Source organism: Chenopodium album, chromosome 6, assembly GCF_948465745.1.
Source record: "Chenopodium album chromosome 6, dcCheAlbu1.1, whole genome shotgun sequence".
NCBI classification, from domain to species: Eukaryota; Viridiplantae; Streptophyta; class Magnoliopsida; order Caryophyllales; family Amaranthaceae; genus Chenopodium; species Chenopodium album.
In genome coordinates this window covers 60,972,437-60,991,521 of record NC_137839.1, presented here as the reverse complement: position 1 = coordinate 60,991,521, position 19,085 = coordinate 60,972,437, and the positions used below count along the sequence as shown (strand labels likewise).

General features: G+C 33.4%; 1 protein-coding gene and 1 pseudogene across 5 annotated transcripts; both read left to right on the top strand.

Moving 5' to 3' along the window:
• The first annotated feature begins 3,346 nt into the window (after nt 1-3,346).
• On the top strand, nt 3,347-12,424 carry LOC145637019 (indole-3-acetaldehyde oxidase-like; annotated as a pseudogene). Its single transcript, XR_014114152.1, has 9 exons — nt 3,347-4,460; nt 6,418-8,294; nt 8,577-8,747; nt 8,860-8,910; nt 9,436-10,137; nt 10,512-10,607; nt 10,797-10,895; nt 11,157-11,346; nt 11,688-12,424. The product of XR_014114152.1 is annotated as an indole-3-acetaldehyde oxidase-like (transcript).
• Nucleotides 12,425-13,016: 592 nt separating this feature from the next.
• Nucleotides 13,017-17,653, top strand: LOC145634965 (3-hydroxyacyl-[acyl-carrier-protein] dehydratase, mitochondrial-like). Of its 4 annotated transcripts, none has more exons than XM_081686285.1 (5): nt 13,017-13,202; nt 14,940-15,239; nt 15,853-15,968; nt 16,068-16,193; nt 17,240-17,653. In XM_081686285.1, exons 2-4 carry the CDS (start codon nt 14,946-14,948, stop codon nt 16,174-16,176), a joined length of 519 nt encoding a protein of 172 aa, XP_081542411.1. In that variant the 5' UTR covers nt 13,017-13,202; nt 14,940-14,945; the 3' UTR covers nt 16,177-16,193; nt 17,240-17,653. The 4 variants fall into 4 exon arrangements, with proteins under 4 accessions (XP_081542411.1, XP_081542409.1, XP_081542410.1 ...); XM_081686283.1 differs by having other exon boundaries at nt 17,223-17,653; XM_081686284.1 differs by lacking the exon at nt 17,240-17,653 and adding an exon at nt 16,511-16,704.
• Nucleotides 17,654-19,085: the final 1,432 nt, after the last annotated feature.

Sequence of the window (19,085 nt, the reverse complement as noted above, 5' to 3'; positions counted from 1 at the left end):
GTTATCCTGTTCATTTGGTATCGTTGCAAATTTGTTTTTGGTTTTTGAAAATCTTATGATAATGAATCAAAAATTGGTATTATTAAAAGTCACACTCCCTTCGTCTCCAAATGTTTTCCCATTTATAATATTTGGGTCGAACTTTAATCATAAATTCCCGTTAATCTATAAGAGATTATATAATCATATGAGTAATTGTTAGTTTCTTTATGTTGTAAATTTTGTTAGGATCTTGCTAACGAACGCCTCTGGAACGTTAGATTAACATTTAAGATATTACCTAAGGGCAAGTTTACTTTAGCTTAATTTCAGTTCAGTTCAGTTCAGCTCCATTCAATTTAGTTTAGTTCACTTCAGTTCCTAATTTCCTTCTCTCATAAAATATTCATTTTAGTTCTGTTTAATTCAGTTCAGCTCCAACCAGTTCAGTTCAATTTAGTTAAGCTCAGTTTAGTAAATGTGAACATGCCATAAAGATATTAATTTAGGAGAATGCATGATAAAATCACGTGTCAATCAGTGTAATTAATTTTCATTATAATTTTATCTTTCGATTTTTAGTCATCTTATCCAACGCCCCCAGGCGTCCGTTAGCTTTTGCCATTTTATTAATATTAAGTCTTTAATAATTTTTACTTGTATGGAAATAAAGATATAGACATTTAAAACACGTAATGGAAACCGTGAAAAGTCAAATGTGAAAATTATATGGAGACGTCGGGAGTATAATGAATCAAAAAATGGTTAAACTTATTTAAATCATAATAATTTTAACAATTGATACTCCCTCTGTTTTTAAATATTTGCCCTACTTTTCTTTTGCGGCCGTTTTTAAATACTTGCTCCATTTCCTTATTTAGAAATCTTTTATACCGAGTGATATTTATTCATTTCTCTCATATAGTGAGATCCATTTTTATTACTTTTAGATTCCCTCTCCTCCAATTTACATTCCATTAACCCTACTACCTCTATATTTATTACTTTTTCCATTTTCTCTTAAAACTCTGTGCATGGAGAAACGGAGGGAGTAACAAACAAGTAAAAACACTTTTTCCTGTTTTTGATTTTTAGTTATACAAAACTAGATTAGTACCCGCACATTGCACGGTGGTTGATTAGTAATTTTTCCACATTTCTTTTTATCTTTTGCTGTTGATAACTTTCTAAAATGATTTGGCTTGTTATTTTTTTTTTAAAAAAAATTGTTATATAAATATTAAAAAAAAAAATATGTACATAGTCCTTTTTTATTTAAAAAAAGTTTACTATTTTTTTTTTTGAGGGAAAAAAATTGTTATTATTTAATGCTGCATCATATTGTAATATTTACTATGTTATTAAAGATATACTAACTAAAAAAAATGGTTAGATTAAATATATATTTAATGTTGTATAATTCATTAAGCTTATACGTTTAGAGTGAAAGCTGAATAAATGTGTATTTACTATTAAAAAAAATGTGTATTTACTAGTTATATAAAAAAATGTATAATTAGCTATCAATATCTATGTTTGTTTAATATTGCTGTATTATGAATATCCAAAAGTAGTATGAAGTATACAATATTAATGTCAAATTCAAGTTTCATACCTACTTGATTCTAGTGTCTAGCTAGAAAGGCAAAAAAATTTAAAAAAATAAAAAAATGATGACATCATATGTAAAATTTGGAGGGAAAATATTTAATGAGAATTTTACACGTAAGCACTTTAAGAAATTGATGACATCAACAACGTTTTGTTTTAATAATAGTTACTCCCTAGTAAAAGTATATTGAAATATTGCAATGATTGAAAGTACATTTCTATTGAAAAAATCAATATTATACATGTGGGGTGAATATAGTAGAGGGCGGAGAGAGAAGAAAGAAAATACGAGTAGTAATGAGTATAAGAAAACTATTAAAATAGTACAAAAAATAAAATAGCATATGGAAAAGTAAAGTCTTTTTTAGTATGTACTATGCAATACTCCCCCGTTCCATAATACAAAGCCTCTTTTGGTTTTTGCGCGGGAATTAAGAAAGTAATAAATTCTTTAAAACCAATGATTAAAAATACATATGTGCATGTGGGGTTAGAGAGAGATAGATAGAAAGAAAAAGTAGTTGGGAATAATTGAAGAGATAGAGACAAAATGTTAGAAATTGATATTAAAAGTACAAAAAAAATACGGAGTAAATGAAAAAAAAAATGACAACTCATAAAATGTTAAAAATGCAACCTTTAAATAGAATGAGGCTTTGTATTTTGGTTTACCCAAAAATAAAATGGCGCTTTAGACCAATTCTAATGGTGAGACTCAAGTTTTAGTATTATAATACGAGGAATTTTAAAGGGTGGAATGTTAGACATTTAGAAATGCATAACAAGGGGTATTCATGTAATTATGCATATGTACAAACGAAGAAATATTCTGGTATCATTGGATGATTAAATGGTACCACTGAATATACAGTGATACTATATATGCACATAATCGTATTATATATGCATTCAGTTGTACTAAATTTATGCGTAAATAGTACCACTGAGGATTCAATGGTACAATATAAACTTTCAGTGGAACAATCAGCATGTGGTCCCCCATCACGTGATACAATCCGACCAAAAAATAGGTGGGGCCCACCTATAAGTCTCTCTCTTCCTATCTCTCTCTAGCATGTATTTTTAAAATATTTTAATCAATGTTATGCCTTTACAAATGCATAACTTTCCTCCATTTCATGTTCCTCTTAAAATACAAAATGAGTTGTTTTTTTACCTCCAATGGTGATACCATACACACTTCTCAATATTCCCAATGGTGAGACTCTATAAAAGCATACAAATATCACTTTCAATTTATGGCCCACCAAATCCATTTCTTTTTTAATATCAAATATTATAAGATTAATAAAATTAAAAAAAGGTAAAACTTAAATAAATTACAAAATATATTAGAATATTGATAAACGGGTTCACACTTTTTGTCAAATGAGACTCAAAATTGAGTTTTTAAACTTAGCAGCTTTCTTTTGGAGAGTTGCTAAGGCCATGTTTTCTTACGTTGAAATTCAGTTCAGTTCAATTCAGTTCAGTTCAGCTCAGCTCAGCTCCTAATTTCCTTCTCTTATAAAATATTCATTTTAGTTCAGTTTAACTGAGTTCAGTCAATGAGGATATACCCTAAGTTTAAATACCAACTTATTGGTATACATTACCAAAAATACTCTGTCTTTTAAAAATACTCACTTGTGTCTATCATTGAAGAGGGTCTTATATTAAGAGATGGAGGGAGTGTTAAAATTGTAAAATAAGGGTAGATTAGCAAAGTGAAAACAAAAAAAATGATGCCAAAATACTTTTATCCTTTTTACTGCTTCTCTATAAAAACATACACAAAGAAAAAAGCAACGGACCAGCGAGCGACTGTTAAAATCCGCCGGCCGCTGCAGCTGTTGGTCGCCGTCGTGTTTTACCCATCGAAGTCCTTCCGACTACCGTTCAACCCATGTCTTGCAATTTAATCCGACTTAAGGTGTTAAACTCTAATTATGTTTTTTATTTTCTAAATTTTAATGTATGCTAATATAATTAATTAACTTGTTAGTTGAAACTGTAAATTAGTCTAGTTATATTCAATTGAGAAGTTGAATTTAACTTGAAATTTATTGCAATTGTGCTGTCAGACTGTGTGTTAGATACTTCATACTTGTATACAAATTGGTTTGTTTAATTTTATGACTATAAAATCATCACAACTTTGGTGTTGAATTATCACATGTTGTTTGGTGTAGAATTATCACAGGTTTTATTGATTTGGCATAGTGATTACAGCAGGGCTTTTGCGAGGATTTAACTCTGCAAATTATTTAAAAAGCGGGATAATTGTATCCAAATCTAGGTGGACGGCAAATCCGTAAATAAGTTTAATTCAGAGCAAAAATGTGAATGAGTTTGAACATAGCTATAGTTTTGTCAATTATTCTTGATTGTTAGTGTTACACGATTACTTAACATTGATTAATCTTTGTCCTCACAATTGTTTCCTTTTTTAGATGTTCAAATAATAACATCCTTTTAAATGCTTTGCATAAATTTCAATGATTATGACATAATTAAAATGGTGGGTTAGTGTAATGTACTTTTTTTTCTAATTTTGTATTAATGTTTGTAGATCTTGGTACGTAAGGTCGTAAGCCAAAAATTGTCATTTATTAAGTACTTGTAGTAGGGAGCAGGTATACTTGATAGAGTGAGTGACATCTCAATTCGCAACTTAATTTGCTGCACAAATTTAAAAAAGGAAAAAAAAATAAAAACAATGGAGAAGAAAATTGAAAGAGGGAATTTGTTGTTTGCTGTTAATGGTGAAAGATTTGAGATACCCACTAGTGTTCATCCATCTACTACTTTGCTAGAGTTTCTGAGAACTCAAACTCGTTTTAAAAGTGTTAAGCTTGGGTGTGGAGAAGGTTAGCTTTACTTATTCTCTTTTATGTCCTTTTAATTTTATCTATATGCTAACCTCACGGATTCAGTCAATGGGTTTGCTATTCATGTGTGTGAGATTGATCAATATTGGGTGTGAATACTATTGCATAGCATTTATGTTACTATGGTAGGTACTATTTGCATGGAATTTGAGGCTTGTATGTTATGAAATTTTTATTGGGTTTATGTAGGAATCAAATGTGGTTTGATCACGATAAGGGTTATGTGTGATTAAGTATGTTATTGTTGTTAGCATTTATCTTTCTCTAAATTTTATGTGTTTTTTTAGCTGTTTGCAGCACTTATGTTGAAATTACATATGATATATTAATAAATTTTTTGTATGATATTAAGTGAAATGAATTCTAATCTAGAAAGAAAATGAGTTAAAGTTTTCTGTTTTTGTTTCTGTCACAATTTTATCTAACTTAGTCCTTGTTTAGTCCTTATTTTGACGGATGATATGAACTTATTATTGTTTTTTTTAATCTCATATGATCTAAATTTATTTATTCTAATATGATCTAATCTGAACTTATATATATTAATATGGTCTGTACTTACTTTTTAAAATTTGGGTTTTTTCTGAGTTATACCCCCAAACTTCTTCGGTTTCTAAGTTGTATCCATGCTTTTCCAAACGTCTAAGCTATGCCCTCAACCTAACTAATTTATACCCCCAAACTTCTTCGGTTTCTAAGTTGTATCCATGTTTTTCCAAACGTCTAAGCTATGCCCTCAACCTAACTAATTTTTATTAACAATAACCTTTGACGTTAACAATAACCTTTTTTTTATTATTTTATTTTCTGATTTTTTAAAGTGTTAAACCAATTAGAACGGGGCACGTGTCAAATTAATAACGCCACGACACCATTGTTTATAAAATAACTTAACTTTCGTTAACGGAAATGGCTATCAAAGGGTACTGTTGATTAAATATCGTAAGGTGGAGGGCACAACTTATAACTTTGAAAAAGCATGGGTACAGCTTAGAAATTCAATAACTTGAGGGGCATAACTTAGAAAAACCCTTGAAATTTTTATCTTTAGTAATTTTATTTATTTTATTTTTTTAATTTTAATTTTAATAATAACATGTTATTGTTATTATTATTAAATTTTAATAATCTTAAAATACAATGGTCAAACAAATGCATGTATAAAATAATCCTAAATTCTTCTACGTTAATTACAAATAAAATGACGTGCACAAACAAATAAACGTGACCAACAAACAATGGATGGACAGCTATATTGAAAATGACCATAAATGCATATATTTCACCTTGAGGTAATGGAATTATCTGAATACCGTTAAAAATTTGAGTCCGATCAAAGATAAAGATAATAGAGTTCATATGCCCGAATTTCGAAAAGGTCACAAGCATAAGGCATAGTTGAAAATTTTAGTTATGTTCACTCCGTCAACGATCGAAAATTTTTGTATCATTTTCACGTAATTGAGAATGAATTTTTGTATCATTTTCATTATATAGAAATTCTGCTTCATGTAATTGAGAAATAATTTTTGTATCAATTTCGTTATATATGACTTCACTTGGTGTTCTAAAAGAACATAATTTCGATCGAAAAGATACAACCTCCGTCCCACTGGAATTTCCCAATTTGACCATTTTTCGGGTCAATCCGAGCAATCTAGTGGGATGGAAGGAAAAGCAATGATTTGCATATGTGTAGAAGGAATGGATTGCTGGCAACTGATTTGAAGCAATCGTCAAATGGATTTTTAAACAGATTATAAATGTATAAAGGTGGTGCTCATTTTTACCAATTCTAGAATTTGGTTGTGTAAGTTGTTTTTAGTGCATCTTTTGAATCTTTGTGAAAAGTTGTGTTGTCATTAGCTTAGGTTACGATGATATATTGGTGTTAAAATTTGTTTGTGACATGATTGTTAAATGTCAATAACTGCAGGTGGTTGTGGGGCTTGTGTTGTTCTGCTGTCCAAATATGATCCTGTACATGATAAGGTGGAGGATTATACAGTTAATTCATGCCTTACACTGCTTTGCAGTATACATGGTTGTTCCATTACCACAACTGAAGGCCTTGGAAGTCAAAAGGAAGGATTTCATTCAATACACCAAAGATTTGCTGGATTCCATGCCTCTCAGTGTGGCTTCTGTACGCCTGGAATGTGTGTTTCTCTTTTCTCAGCTCTTGTCAATGCTGAGAAGAGTGACAGGGAAGAATCCTCACCTGGGTTTTCAAAGCTTAAGGGTATTGAGGCAGAGAAAGCCATTTCTGGAAACCTCTGTAGGTGTACTGGTTATCGACCTATTGCTGATGCTTGCAAAAGCTTTGCTGCAGATGTGGATATTGAAGATCTAGGATTCAACACTTTTTGGCAAAAGGAGGAGGACAAGGAACTTAAGGTTAGCAGGTTGCCTGTTTATGATAGCAGTTGTCAGATATCAACATTTCCTGATTTTTTGAAGAGTGAAATAAAGCTTAGAATGCAATTGGATTCGGGAAAATATTCTTGGTATACCCCCTTAAGCATTGAGGAACTCCAAAATAAGCTGGAATTGAGTGAGACGAACTACTTAAATCGTGTCAAATTAGTTGTTAGTAATACAGGTACAGGCTATTATAAAGAACTTGAAGGCTATGACACATACATAGACTTAAGGTACATTCCTGAGCTCTCCATGATTACAAGAGATTCTGAAAGCATCCAAATTGGGGCAGCTGTGTCGATCTCTAAGGCTATTGTTACACTGGAAGAAGGTGGTAAAGATAGACTGAGTGGGGGCAGTATAGCTATGCTTAAGAAAATTGCTGCCCATTTTGAGAAAATTGCTTCTGGGACAATCAGAAACTCAGCAAGTATAGGTGGAAATTTAGTTATGGCGCAGAGGTTTGGATTTCCTTCTGACATTGCTACTGTTCTCCTAGCTGTAGATTCTAGTGTAGAGATGATAAGAAGCTCAAAAAGGGAGACCATAAATTTGGAGGAATTCTTGGTAAGGCCGCCTTTAGATTCAAAAAGTATAATCGTGAGTGTCAAGATTCCGATTTGGGAATCTTCCTTAAAATCAAATTGTAAAGTTTTGTTTGATACCTATAGAGCAGCACCTTGCCCTCTGGGAAGTGCATTAGCATATCTGAATGCTGCTTTCCTTGCTGAATTTTCTCCCAACAAATCTTCTGATGGCTTCATGGTGAACAAGATTCACTTGGCTTTTGGTGCTTATGGGACTAGCCATGCAGTGCGGGTTAGAAAAGCTGAAGAGTTTTTAGCTGGCAGAGATATTAACCATGAAGCTCTCCGCAAAACAATGAATTTAATTCGGGCTACTGTAGTGCCTGAAGATGGCATTTCACATCCTTCCTACAGGATAAGCTTAGCTGAGGCGTTTGTTTTCGAGTTTCTGCATAGTTTGGTTGAAGCTAAAATTGGATTTTCAAGTTTAGGCTTGGATCAAAACATTGGTTCTCAGTCTACAACAAACTGTGGTGTGAACCAGTACAGTAAGCAACCTCTGCTATTACCTGCAAAGCAGGTAATTGTACCTAGCCTGGAGTATCACCCTGTCGGGAAGCCCATTGGCAAAGTTGGAGCTGCTCTTCAGGCATCTGGTTTGTTTTCCATTAGTGTACTAGCTGCTTTAAAGTTTAGTTTACGATTTGCTTTCATGTACAAAGAGATCCACATTATGTTATTTTTCTCTTGGTTCTTGTCCTTCTTGATGCTTTATCTAGTTTGCAGGATTCGTATAGAGAGTTCTGTGGATGTATTGATTTCATTGATTAAATTTATGAGTCAATTCAAAATGAAGGACATGCAGTAAAATAAGGATAGTCTTGAATTAACCATGTTGCTCAGCTTCAATAAGCATGTTCTCTCTATCACTTTTTTGAATGATAATCACAATGCTATGTTACTAAAGCCATCAAGTGTTGCCCTTTTTTTTAATTAAATAATATATATATATATATATATATATATATATATATATATATATATATATATATATATATATATATATATATATATATATATATATATATATATTCCAACAGCATTTTGCTATACTCTTTAACGTTTTGAGTTACTTTTTGCTGGCGAGGCAACATATGTTGATGATATTCCTTCTCCAAAAGACTGTCTTTATGGAGCATTTGTGTATAGCACAAAGCCATTGGCAAGGGTCAATTGTGTGAGATATGAGTCTGAATCATTTCCAGATGGAGTTGTCGCCGTTGTTTCTTATAAAGATATCCCACATGGTGGGAAGAATGTAGGAGCCCAAACAAATTAGGGGAATGATTATATGTTGTCTGAATGAGAACAATGGTATACTGACTTCAGCAGATCCAATTTTTATGACTTGACTTTGCTGATATGTGTAGATTAGACTCCCATCACAGTACTCTGTCTATATGGAGACTCAAACTGCCTTGGCAAGTTGTCTTGGAGTTTCAAAATGCTTGTATAAGGGCTCGAACCTAAGACTTTTAGTCCAAACTAAATGCATTACCACTATGACAAAGCTAATTTGATGTTATTTATTGCATTAAAATTGTATTTAACCTATAAATTTACACATTTAATTAAATGAATAAAAAAATAAAATAAAAATTTGGGGGGCCGGTGCCACCCAGGCCCCTTCATAGATCTGCCAATGGATGTAGGGGATATTTTTGAAAAATATTTAATGGCCAATTAGGGGATCAAAAATACTAACCTAGACTTGCTCAGTGCATGACTGCACATAGATAATATATACTACTAATTGAAAATCAGAAAAATTCATAAGATACCCAATTATGATATCTTGGATTATCAGTAGCTATATCAAATGCTGAAAGGCTCAGATCTTAGAAAAAAGCCTGTCCTTTCACTTAAGAAAATATCTGCATTTTACTTCCAGTTTTCCACCTCCATATATTTTTTTAATTTATATCACATTATTGAATATCTTATAGGTTGCATCAGCTTGTGCATTAGCAGCATACAAGCTTCGTCGTCCTGTGAGGATGTATCTCAATCGCAAGACTGATATGATAATGGCCGGAGGAAGACATCCTATGAAAATCACTTATAATGTGGGATTCAAATTGGATGGGAAGATCACAGCTTTACATCTTGAGATTTTGGTCAATGCTGGTATATCAAAAGATATTAGCCCAGAAATGCCCGAAAACATAGTGAATGGACTTAACAAATATGATTGGGGTGCTTTATCACTCGATATTAAATTATGCAAGACAAATCATACAAGTAAATCGTCAATGCGAGCTCCTGGTGAGTTACAAGGAGCATTTATTGCTGAAGCCGTGATTGAACATGTAGCTTCTACCCTTTCGATAGATGTTGATGTTGTTAGAGACCAAAACTTCCACACCTTTGATAGCTTAACTTTGTTCCGTCAGGGGGCTGCTGGAGAGCCGGGTGAATATACTTTACCCACAATCTGGGATAAGATAGCTTCATCGTCAAGCTTTAACCATAGAAATGAGATGGTAAAACAGTTTAACAGCACTAATATTTGGCGTAAAAAGGGAATTTCCAGGTTACCCATTGTGCACAGTGTTTCTCAAAGATCAACCCCTGGTAGATTAACCCCTCTCAAGGAGAGTCTGCAGGAAAAAATGGGGTCGATTAACTGGGAGACACTTATTTTTCAGGTAAGTACTTGTTTAAGATCCCCAATGATATCCTCAGACGCACAATTATTCTTTATAAGTTTGGCTGACTACAAGTAGGGAAATCTATTACTTAAAAGGCCAAATGATCAATCACTACAACTTTTGTATTGTTACTTTTTCCGTCACAAACGTGTTAGTCTCTCTGCTTGTTTCTTTGATGTATACTGTCAGCCAAAATAAAATTGAAGTTTCTTTGATGAACATTAATTAAACACTTCTAATTTCTAAATCAGTAATAAATAAGTTTTTTGCAATAATCAGATATTGAGCAACATGGAATCATCAACCAGGCATAAAAAGAAGTCAGTTTTTATATGATGTTGAATACAAACCTCACAGTTTGTTAATTGCAGGCAGGCTTACAATCAGTGAATTTGTCGGCTGGCACCCTTTACAAACCCGATATGACTTCCATGCAGTATCTGAACTATGGAGCTGCTGTTAGTGAGGTAAAATTTGTTAAAAACAGCCTTGTATAAGTCTCCCCTTTATTCAAAAGTAGTTTTACATACAATTGCCCTTCCTCAAGCAAGCTTCATTCTGCCTGGAAAGAAGTAATAGGAAATAAACTAAAGGATTGCCTGATCCTTTTTTCCGAGGACTATTTTTTTTCTTATGATTATACTTTCCTTCTACAGGTAGAAGTGAATCTCCTCACGGGAGAAACTACTATTTTGCGGTCAGACATCATATATGACTGTGGACAGAGTTTAAATCCTGCAGTTGATCTGGGATAGGTTTATTTTAATTATCATCCTTGTAGTATTACTTATAGATATGCTCAAGATATAAAGACTTTTGATACATTTTTAATTCGTGTGTAAGATTCATGTATAAACTAATTTATCCTAAAACTTGTGCACTGATACAATGTTTTTTTTTTTTTTTTTTTTTTTTTCCCCTGCTGGGGGTGACTTACATCTTTACTGGTTGTGATCCTACTTGACTCGCCTTCCTTTAGTTGATAGTTAAAACATCCACTGTGGCATTTTTTACAGATAGAAGGGGCTTTTGTTCAAGGTATCGGCTTTTTCATGCTAGAGGAGTACCTAACTGATCCTGATGGTTTAGTGGTTTCTGATAGCACATGGACGTATAAGATCCCAACAATTGATACGGTACCAAAATAACTAAATGTTGAAATTTTGAACAGTGGACATCATCAGAAGCGTGTTCTATCATCTAAAGGTATTTATACAACAGTGTGCCTTTGTGAAATCCCCACCTCCTTTTCCCCATAAGAGCGAGAGATATTAGTTAAAACCACACCTTATGCCAATTTGCACAATCCATTGGTTATTGTAAAAACAAAAAACTTCTCTAGGAATAGAATAAAAGCTCTAGGAAAGGATAGATTTAAGAGAATGGGGCATAAGAGGCCTCAAAATTGTACTTTGTAATTTCTCTGGGAAAGGATAGAAATAAAGCTCTTTTGAACTAAAAAGGGAACATAAATTAATTAAGGTGTGATCTGTGTACTTTGATCGCGCTAAAACTTGTCATTTTACTTCTGTTTGGTTTTCTTGCAGCATCTGGAGAGCCGCCATTGCTGCTAGCAGCATCAGTTCATTGTGCAACAAGAGCAGCCATCAAAGAAGCGAGGAGGCAGCTTGCTTCTTGGGGTGGCCATGTTTATGCTTCTTTGTTCCAATTACCTGTCCCTGCCACCATGCCTGTGGTCAAGGAGCTCTGTGGCCTTGACATTGTTGAGAGGTACCTGAGTAGTTCACCTGCTAACAAAGTGACTGATAAGCAATAGCCTTTGTGCAGGTTTGCACCCCGAACCTTCAGTTGTGATACATCCTGTAACTAAAAGATGAAACCATGTATATAACTACAGCCATTATGTTACACATCAGATTTTACTGAAAAATGTACACTATCAATTTGATTATAATTTAAGAGGCATATTAGGGGGGCGTCTATGGCGTTTTATGAGAGGCCGAGAAGGTGGAATACATTAAAAAATTGAAGGATAAGAGAAGGTGTTGCTGAGGTTGATTGATCAGCACAATACTAATAAAGCTTGCCATTGTAATGTACAAAATTGTGTAGTTTGAGGTTATTTATGTTACACTTCTCATGATCTCAGGTGACTACGGAGTATGTTTTATCGTAGTGTAAATCACAAAAGCTAGTCAAAGTGCAGTATGTGAATAGTATAAAAGTCAAAGTTTGTCAACTGAAAAACGAAGTGAATGAAGTGTGAAGTATTATTATTTCCCTCCCTACATCACAATTCGACTTTGATGGACAATGTGTTAATGCCGAGTTAAGTTTGTTGCCTTAATTCTAAATTGCGCTTCTGTATATACATTCTGATGTAAAATTGTGTATTTTCACGCAATTAGAATTGAGTACAAGTCAAGTTGTGTAAGTCCATGTGTTTTCTATGGGATGCACCAAGAAAAATTCAAGTTGTATACAAGTACAATTTATGGCAATATATCATAATAAAGCCCAATTGTGGCTCAACTCACATGCCTTGTAATGCGACGCTAGTGAGTCTTCTTGGTAATGTATACGGTTTTCCACTAAATGTCCATGAATTATTCCTTATTTCACCATACTAGGGTAGCTAACGCGCGCATAGCTAGTTATATCTAGAAGCTCTTTCGGTTTGTTTTAAAATCACAAATTTAGTTGTTGGCAGAACTAAAATTTGTAAACAACTATGTTTATGGGTATAAATGTCCAATACAACTAACATTAATGCATGAGAGCAAATAAGTACATTATTAAATATTTTAGAGGGTATAATTGTCCAAACACTTTCATATAAAAAATTTATACTTGGTGAGTAATAATTGTACATATTAATGAGGGTATATATATGTAAATACAAAGATGGGTGGTAAATTTGTAACCGTAGCCGATAGCAAATCATTGGATCAAATACTACTCTGTTTACAGTTGAATTCTCAACACTCCATTTTTTCTTCTCCCTTCCAAACTCGGTTGAATGCTCTCCCTTTCACGCTGCATCTTTCCCTCTCTTCTCCATTAAAGTGTAATTTGAGTTCTCCATTGAAGCAGCTTCTGAGGTAATATGTTTTTGCTTTCCTTTTCCATAACTAATATCTCATGGTTTGGTTTGTTTTTAACTAGGATTTAACTTGGATTTTTTGTGTGTAATTTGATTAAATTGATGTCTTTTATCCCAAAATTAATGTGATTTTGTGTGTGATTGGTTGTGAGTTGGGGTTAATTTTGCAATTAAATTAGTTTGTGCTGATGGGGTTATACAGATTTTGATGCAAATTGTTCTAAAATGCAATGCATACAACCTGTTTGTTGAAATGCCTAAGAGAGTTTTATTGACTATTTTGGCTTAATTTTATTTTTTTTCCTTTTATTTGATTATAATGATATTGTATTTGCATTTATATCTTCTGTATCGATCAGGGTTTGTCATGTGTTCCAAGTTGAGAGAAATATAATGTGCAAGTATTAATACCAAAATGCAATGTGCCTGATTATATCTCATTGTCTTTGCCTAATGTTGGTGTGATGAACCTGAATGTTGCAAATTTGCAACGGGATGAAGAATTGAAGCTGTGATATGTTTTTTTTTACTTTAAGTATGAAGTGTTTTGCGGCGTTGTTAGATTGCTTGGACACATATGACATATGTGAGGCTTCCACGTAGAATCAGGCACGACAGAGCTGAGAGGGATAGGGACATAAACTCTGTTTAGCTCTTCCTCTTTAGCCTGCCTTTGCAATGTGCACTTACCAATGGCCTTAGCTAAAGTGGTTGCTTTGTCAATCTTCACCTCATCTTTCATTCCTGTGATTTCCCATTGCATTTTTTTGTGGAATACTGTAGCAAAAGCTTTAGAGATCATTAAGGTTCCTAGAAACATTAGATATTTAGGGCTCCATACTCTTATACATTCTCGTATATTCCTTTATTTTCATGATCTTTATATTGCACCTTAGGAGCCCAAATGTTTTTTTTAACTTGGAAATTGGAATTATGCTATGTAATAGACTACCTTATTGTCTTAGATCGATCAATTGTACTTCAAACTTGTAAGGCCTTTGGTCCACTTCTATGATCATATCCTTTAGCTTTTTCCACATATCTTCTACATTGTCCTGATAGGCTACTTTAGGATGAATGTGGATTTCAGTGGATTAAAATGCTACACTAGTACACTACAACTATCATATTCAGAATATTGGCAGCTGGAGGTCTCTTTGGTGCCTTCAATGAAACCCAAATTGGATTTGGATTTTAGATTTTTATTTAGAGTTCTTTATTTACCAAAGATTTTGTGTGATTGGAAAGCTCCTTATCTGAGTGTCTCAAACAATAAGTAGGCCAATTCAATTGAGATTCACATTGTTCTTAAGCGCTCTTGCGGTCTTGCCCAAAGATTCGAGCATTTAGCACCACCATTGTGATTGAAGTTCTATATTTGAGTTCCTCAATCAACAAAAAGATGTAGGAGTGGTTTATAGATTGTTATTTTCCATGTGTGATAATCACACTTCATTCTGCCAGCTCCGAACTGCTGTTAAGCCTCAGTCAGAACTCTGCAAGCTAGGAAAGAATGATTCTGATTACTTTGATGTGATTATTTAGCACATGTACTCTGATACCATGATCTAATGATAAATATATTGGAAAGATGAAGTAGAGGGTGTTACAGCAGTGTATATACAAAAAATTAAACAGACAAAAGATGAAGAAACTATATGTAATTGCACACCTAAAATTCCTTTATATGAAATAGATGCCTAACTTTATCAGGATTTGCGTTGTGTCTTTTCAGAACTTGATGCTATTGATGAATGGGATAATGATGAGGATGGTGTACAATCGCATTGCGTCAAACTTTCACTCCTCCAAGATGTTTTGTTCTAAGGTAGAGCCTACATTGAAAGTAGGAGATATATTACAGCAGAGGAGAATATTTACAATTGAGGATGTTGTTGAATATTCTAATGTCAGTAAAGACATTAATCCTCTTCATTTTGACACTAAGTGTGCTCAAATTGCCGGATTTCAAGATCGACTTGTTCATGGGATGCTAGTTGCTTCCTTATTTCCTCGCATTATCTCCTCTCATTTTGTAAGTCAGTCATATTCATTCTTTCCTTCTATCTAAATGTTTGTGCTCTTACCAAATGGGGTTTTTGGTGTTCTATTTTTAATATTACTGTATTAGGGTATTTAATTAATTTGAATACTAACATATTTTTTTTATTTGGAGGGGTTTTATTTCCATTTTGGTCTTATGTGATGTGTATAATGCTTGAAAATGCAACACCACCTATACAGGGGTACTTTAGGGTTCTTGAACCTATCTACCCCAGCCAGTCACCCACTACTTTTCCAACGTAAGGCTTACATTCTATTGCCATTAAGCTCTGGATTAATGGGGAACTGCAAGATTTATAAAGGGATACAACCCTTCAGCAAACTTAAGATACTCCAATATCTGTTCAATTTATGACCTTCTCCATGTTAGCTTGCAGACCAAAAGAAACAGGCGAGTCACAGATTCACAGTAGGCCTGCAATTTTAAAATCAGCTTGCATAGAAAACGCATTTTTATACGCACATCACACTAGTGCTACCATGCTTTGCACAATTGCATGATGTTAATTTTGGAATTTTTGCTTTACAACCTGCATGTGGCTGGATGGTTTTAGGGCCTGATCTCCATAATTTTTGTATGCTAGCCTGGTGCTGTTTATGTTTCGCAAAATTTGCAATTTAGACAACCTGTGTATGTTGAAGATGAGATTGTTGGTGAGGTGCAAGCATTTAGCATTATAAATTTCAAGAAGAACTACCTGTAAGTAACTTAACCATGACTTATGCGGAATCATCTTCCAGTTAAATAAGTATGAAATTCAGTTTTTGACTTCAATCTCTGTTTGATTTTGTTTGCTAGTGTAAAGTTTATCACCAGGTGCTTCAAAAAGGACAGTCTCATTGTGCTTGATGGCGAAGCTACGGCAATCTTACCTTATTTGAGTTGGCAAAGCCAAATCGTCGAATGAATGAAATTTTATGCATTGTAAGTGCATTTCCTGAAACTAGCATTTGATTCTTTGGAAAATTTCGAAAACATGTATGGAAACCATTTAAAAGAATACATATTTCAAGTTTAGGTGGACGCTAAACTTCTCAAAAGTTGGCTTATAGAATAGAGATTATTTAATCTATTGCCTTGTATGGGGACATTTGTTGTGATGTTTTTGTAGGCAAGCGAAATTGCATATGTGGTAAATTTAATATGAATGACCTCAAGTTATGTAGCTTGAGCATACTCTTAGGACTCATTTTGGTAGAGTATGCATATATGATGGCATTTTTTTTTCTTGTTTGTGACAGGATATATGATGGCAATTTGAATGAATTAATATGTAATTTGTGACGAATGTCCTATATCAGTATTTTTGGTAACTTTATTAATATATTTTTATAGCATATAACTTAGTTTATTTTGTGCTTATCAGCCAAGTTTGTACTATTATTATATAGAACTAATTTTCCAAGGAATAAAATTTGGATTAATTATTTATCTATTTATTATTGTTATTATAACCAATTCTAGAGATCAACTTGATTTTTTAGTTCTACTTTTTATGTATTGTTTTTATTAACATGTTTTAGTTAATCCACTTTGACTAGACATTTTTTTTTTTTTTTTTTGGTGAATGTATAGTTTAGACCGTTTTCTGAATAATGAGTGTAACAGTTTGGCTTTTGCATTATTCACATAGTAACTTTAACTTATTTATATTTACTAATATATATTCCGTAAAAACCAAATGTTATTATGTAAAGTACTAATAGTCAAAGTTGTGTAATGACATTGTGTCAATCAAAGTAATGTATTTATTTAGATACACAAGAAGTACCTTGTATCATTTTGTGTTATGTGAATAGTGTACAAAACCAAAGCAAAAAATTCATTTGAGCTTGTTTGGCATCGTTTTTTTTGTTTTCAGTAACTTGAAAAAGGTATTTTCACTTTTCTGTTGCCAATTTTCAAAATTATCATGATTTTAATAAGTTTTACCAATTTATTATATGACCCGAGGGTGCACTGGTTTGAAGAGTGGAAGAGTCGAACTATGAAGGGGGTAAAACGAGGGAGAGGGAGACCGAAAATGACTTGGTTGGAAGGAGTTAGCAAGGATATGAAGTATATGGATTTGCATGAGGATAAAGCAATGGATCGTAAGGGATTGAGGAGGAAGATTTATGTCGCTGACTACACGGAATAATCAAATTTGGTTCATGTTAGCCGACCCCACTTATGGGATTAAGGCTTTGATTGATTGATTGATGTATCATACTTTATGATTTTGTAAAACAAAAAACTAAAAAACAGAAAACCACGATGATACCAAATGAACCTTTGGGGATCAATGAAAAAAAAATAGAGATTATATTAGTTGTCGTATACCAAGTATTTTACTTCGTATATTAGACCATTTCCAATGGTGAGACTCAACTTTGATTATTGAAATAAAAAATGAGTTGTTTTTTACCTCCAATGGTGATACCCTACCCACTTTTCAATTTAGCAACTCATGTGAAGTTTAATTTCCCAATGGTGAGACTTTCTAAAGTATACTAATGTCACTTTCAATTTATGGTTCACCAAATCATATTATAAGTTTTTTTTAGAAAAAAATTAAAATTAAAACTTAATAAATTACAAAACATATTATAATATTGAAAAGGGCCCACACTTTTTGTCTAATGAAACTCAAAGTTGAGCATTTAAATTTAGCAACTTTCTTTTAGAGCTGTTAAGTTTAGATGACAACTTATTGGCATCCTTTGCAAAATATACTCTCTTTCTTCAAAACAAACTTCCTCAAGTCTCACCATTGAATAGGGTCTTATAGTGGAGTATTTACCTTTTTAATTGATGCAGTTGTCATTTGTCAACACTAACGACTCAATGAGTGAGGAAACGATACATATAAATGTATAACAAAGATTGAAATATACTGATTAAATCTCAAAAATCTGTAAAATTTTGTCCTTCAACATGAAGGCCGCCAAATTTGAATACAATGATCTACGTACTATACATCGCTATGCCTATTATTAGCATGTAAATTATTGGTAAGGTAAGGTACTAAGGTCATACACAGTCAACTGTCTATAGCAATAATATGCAGTGACTTAGTGCTTTGTAATAGTTAGTGACTTAGGTCATTATGTATTAGTCTACATTATGAACCATTTACGGAAAAACATTTGGATTGGATAGATTTAGATTGATTGGTTGTGCTTCTTCAGTTTTTCCACACCAAACTTGCTTGGCCAAAACACAGAGAAAAAGGGAAAGACAGAGAGAAAGAGTGAGATGGATCCTGCAACACTTCTTACTCTGGCACAAACCATAATTCAAGTACTAGATTCTTCCTTTGTTAAGGAATTTGGGTCTGTTGGCAGGTTCAGATCTGAAGTTGAAAAACTCAAAAGCACCATGTCCACTATCAAGGCCGTGTTGATTGATGCGGAAGAGCAGGAGAGGCAACTAGTTGCGAGACAAAACCTGGAACACGATTGGCTTGAAAAGCTCAGAGATGTTGTTTATGAAGCAGATGATCTGTTTGACAGGATTGCCTATATAGCTCAACGCAAGAGGCTCATGTCAACAGGTAATACACTAAAAGGGGTTCTCCTTTTCTTCTCTCGTTCTAACCAGTTGGCTTTTGTTCGTAATGTGTCCCGGGAGGTCAAGATGATTAGGGAGAGGCTGGATGACATTTCCAAGGATCATCGCGACTATTACTCCGGGCCGACATGGGTTAGTGGTGAAGGGAGAATAGTGGCAAAGAGGAGGGAGGACAGTCATTCTTTTGTGTATGCTGAGGATGTTATTGGAAGAGACGCGGATAAGAAGGAAATTATAGACAAGTTGCTGGATTCCAGTGTCAGA

Coding starts and splice junctions, on each gene's coding strand:
- LOC145634965 (XM_081686285.1), top strand. CDS start 14,946: ATGCTATTGATGAATGGGATAATGATGAGGATGGTGTACAATCGCATT. Junction 15,240..15,852: donor GCATTATCTCCTCTCATTTT/GTAAGTCAGTCA, acceptor TTTGTATGCTAG/CCTGGTGCTGTTTATGTTTC. Junction 15,969..16,067: donor AATTTCAAGAAGAACTACCT/GTAAGTAACTTA, acceptor TTTGTTTGCTAG/TGTAAAGTTTATCACCAGGT.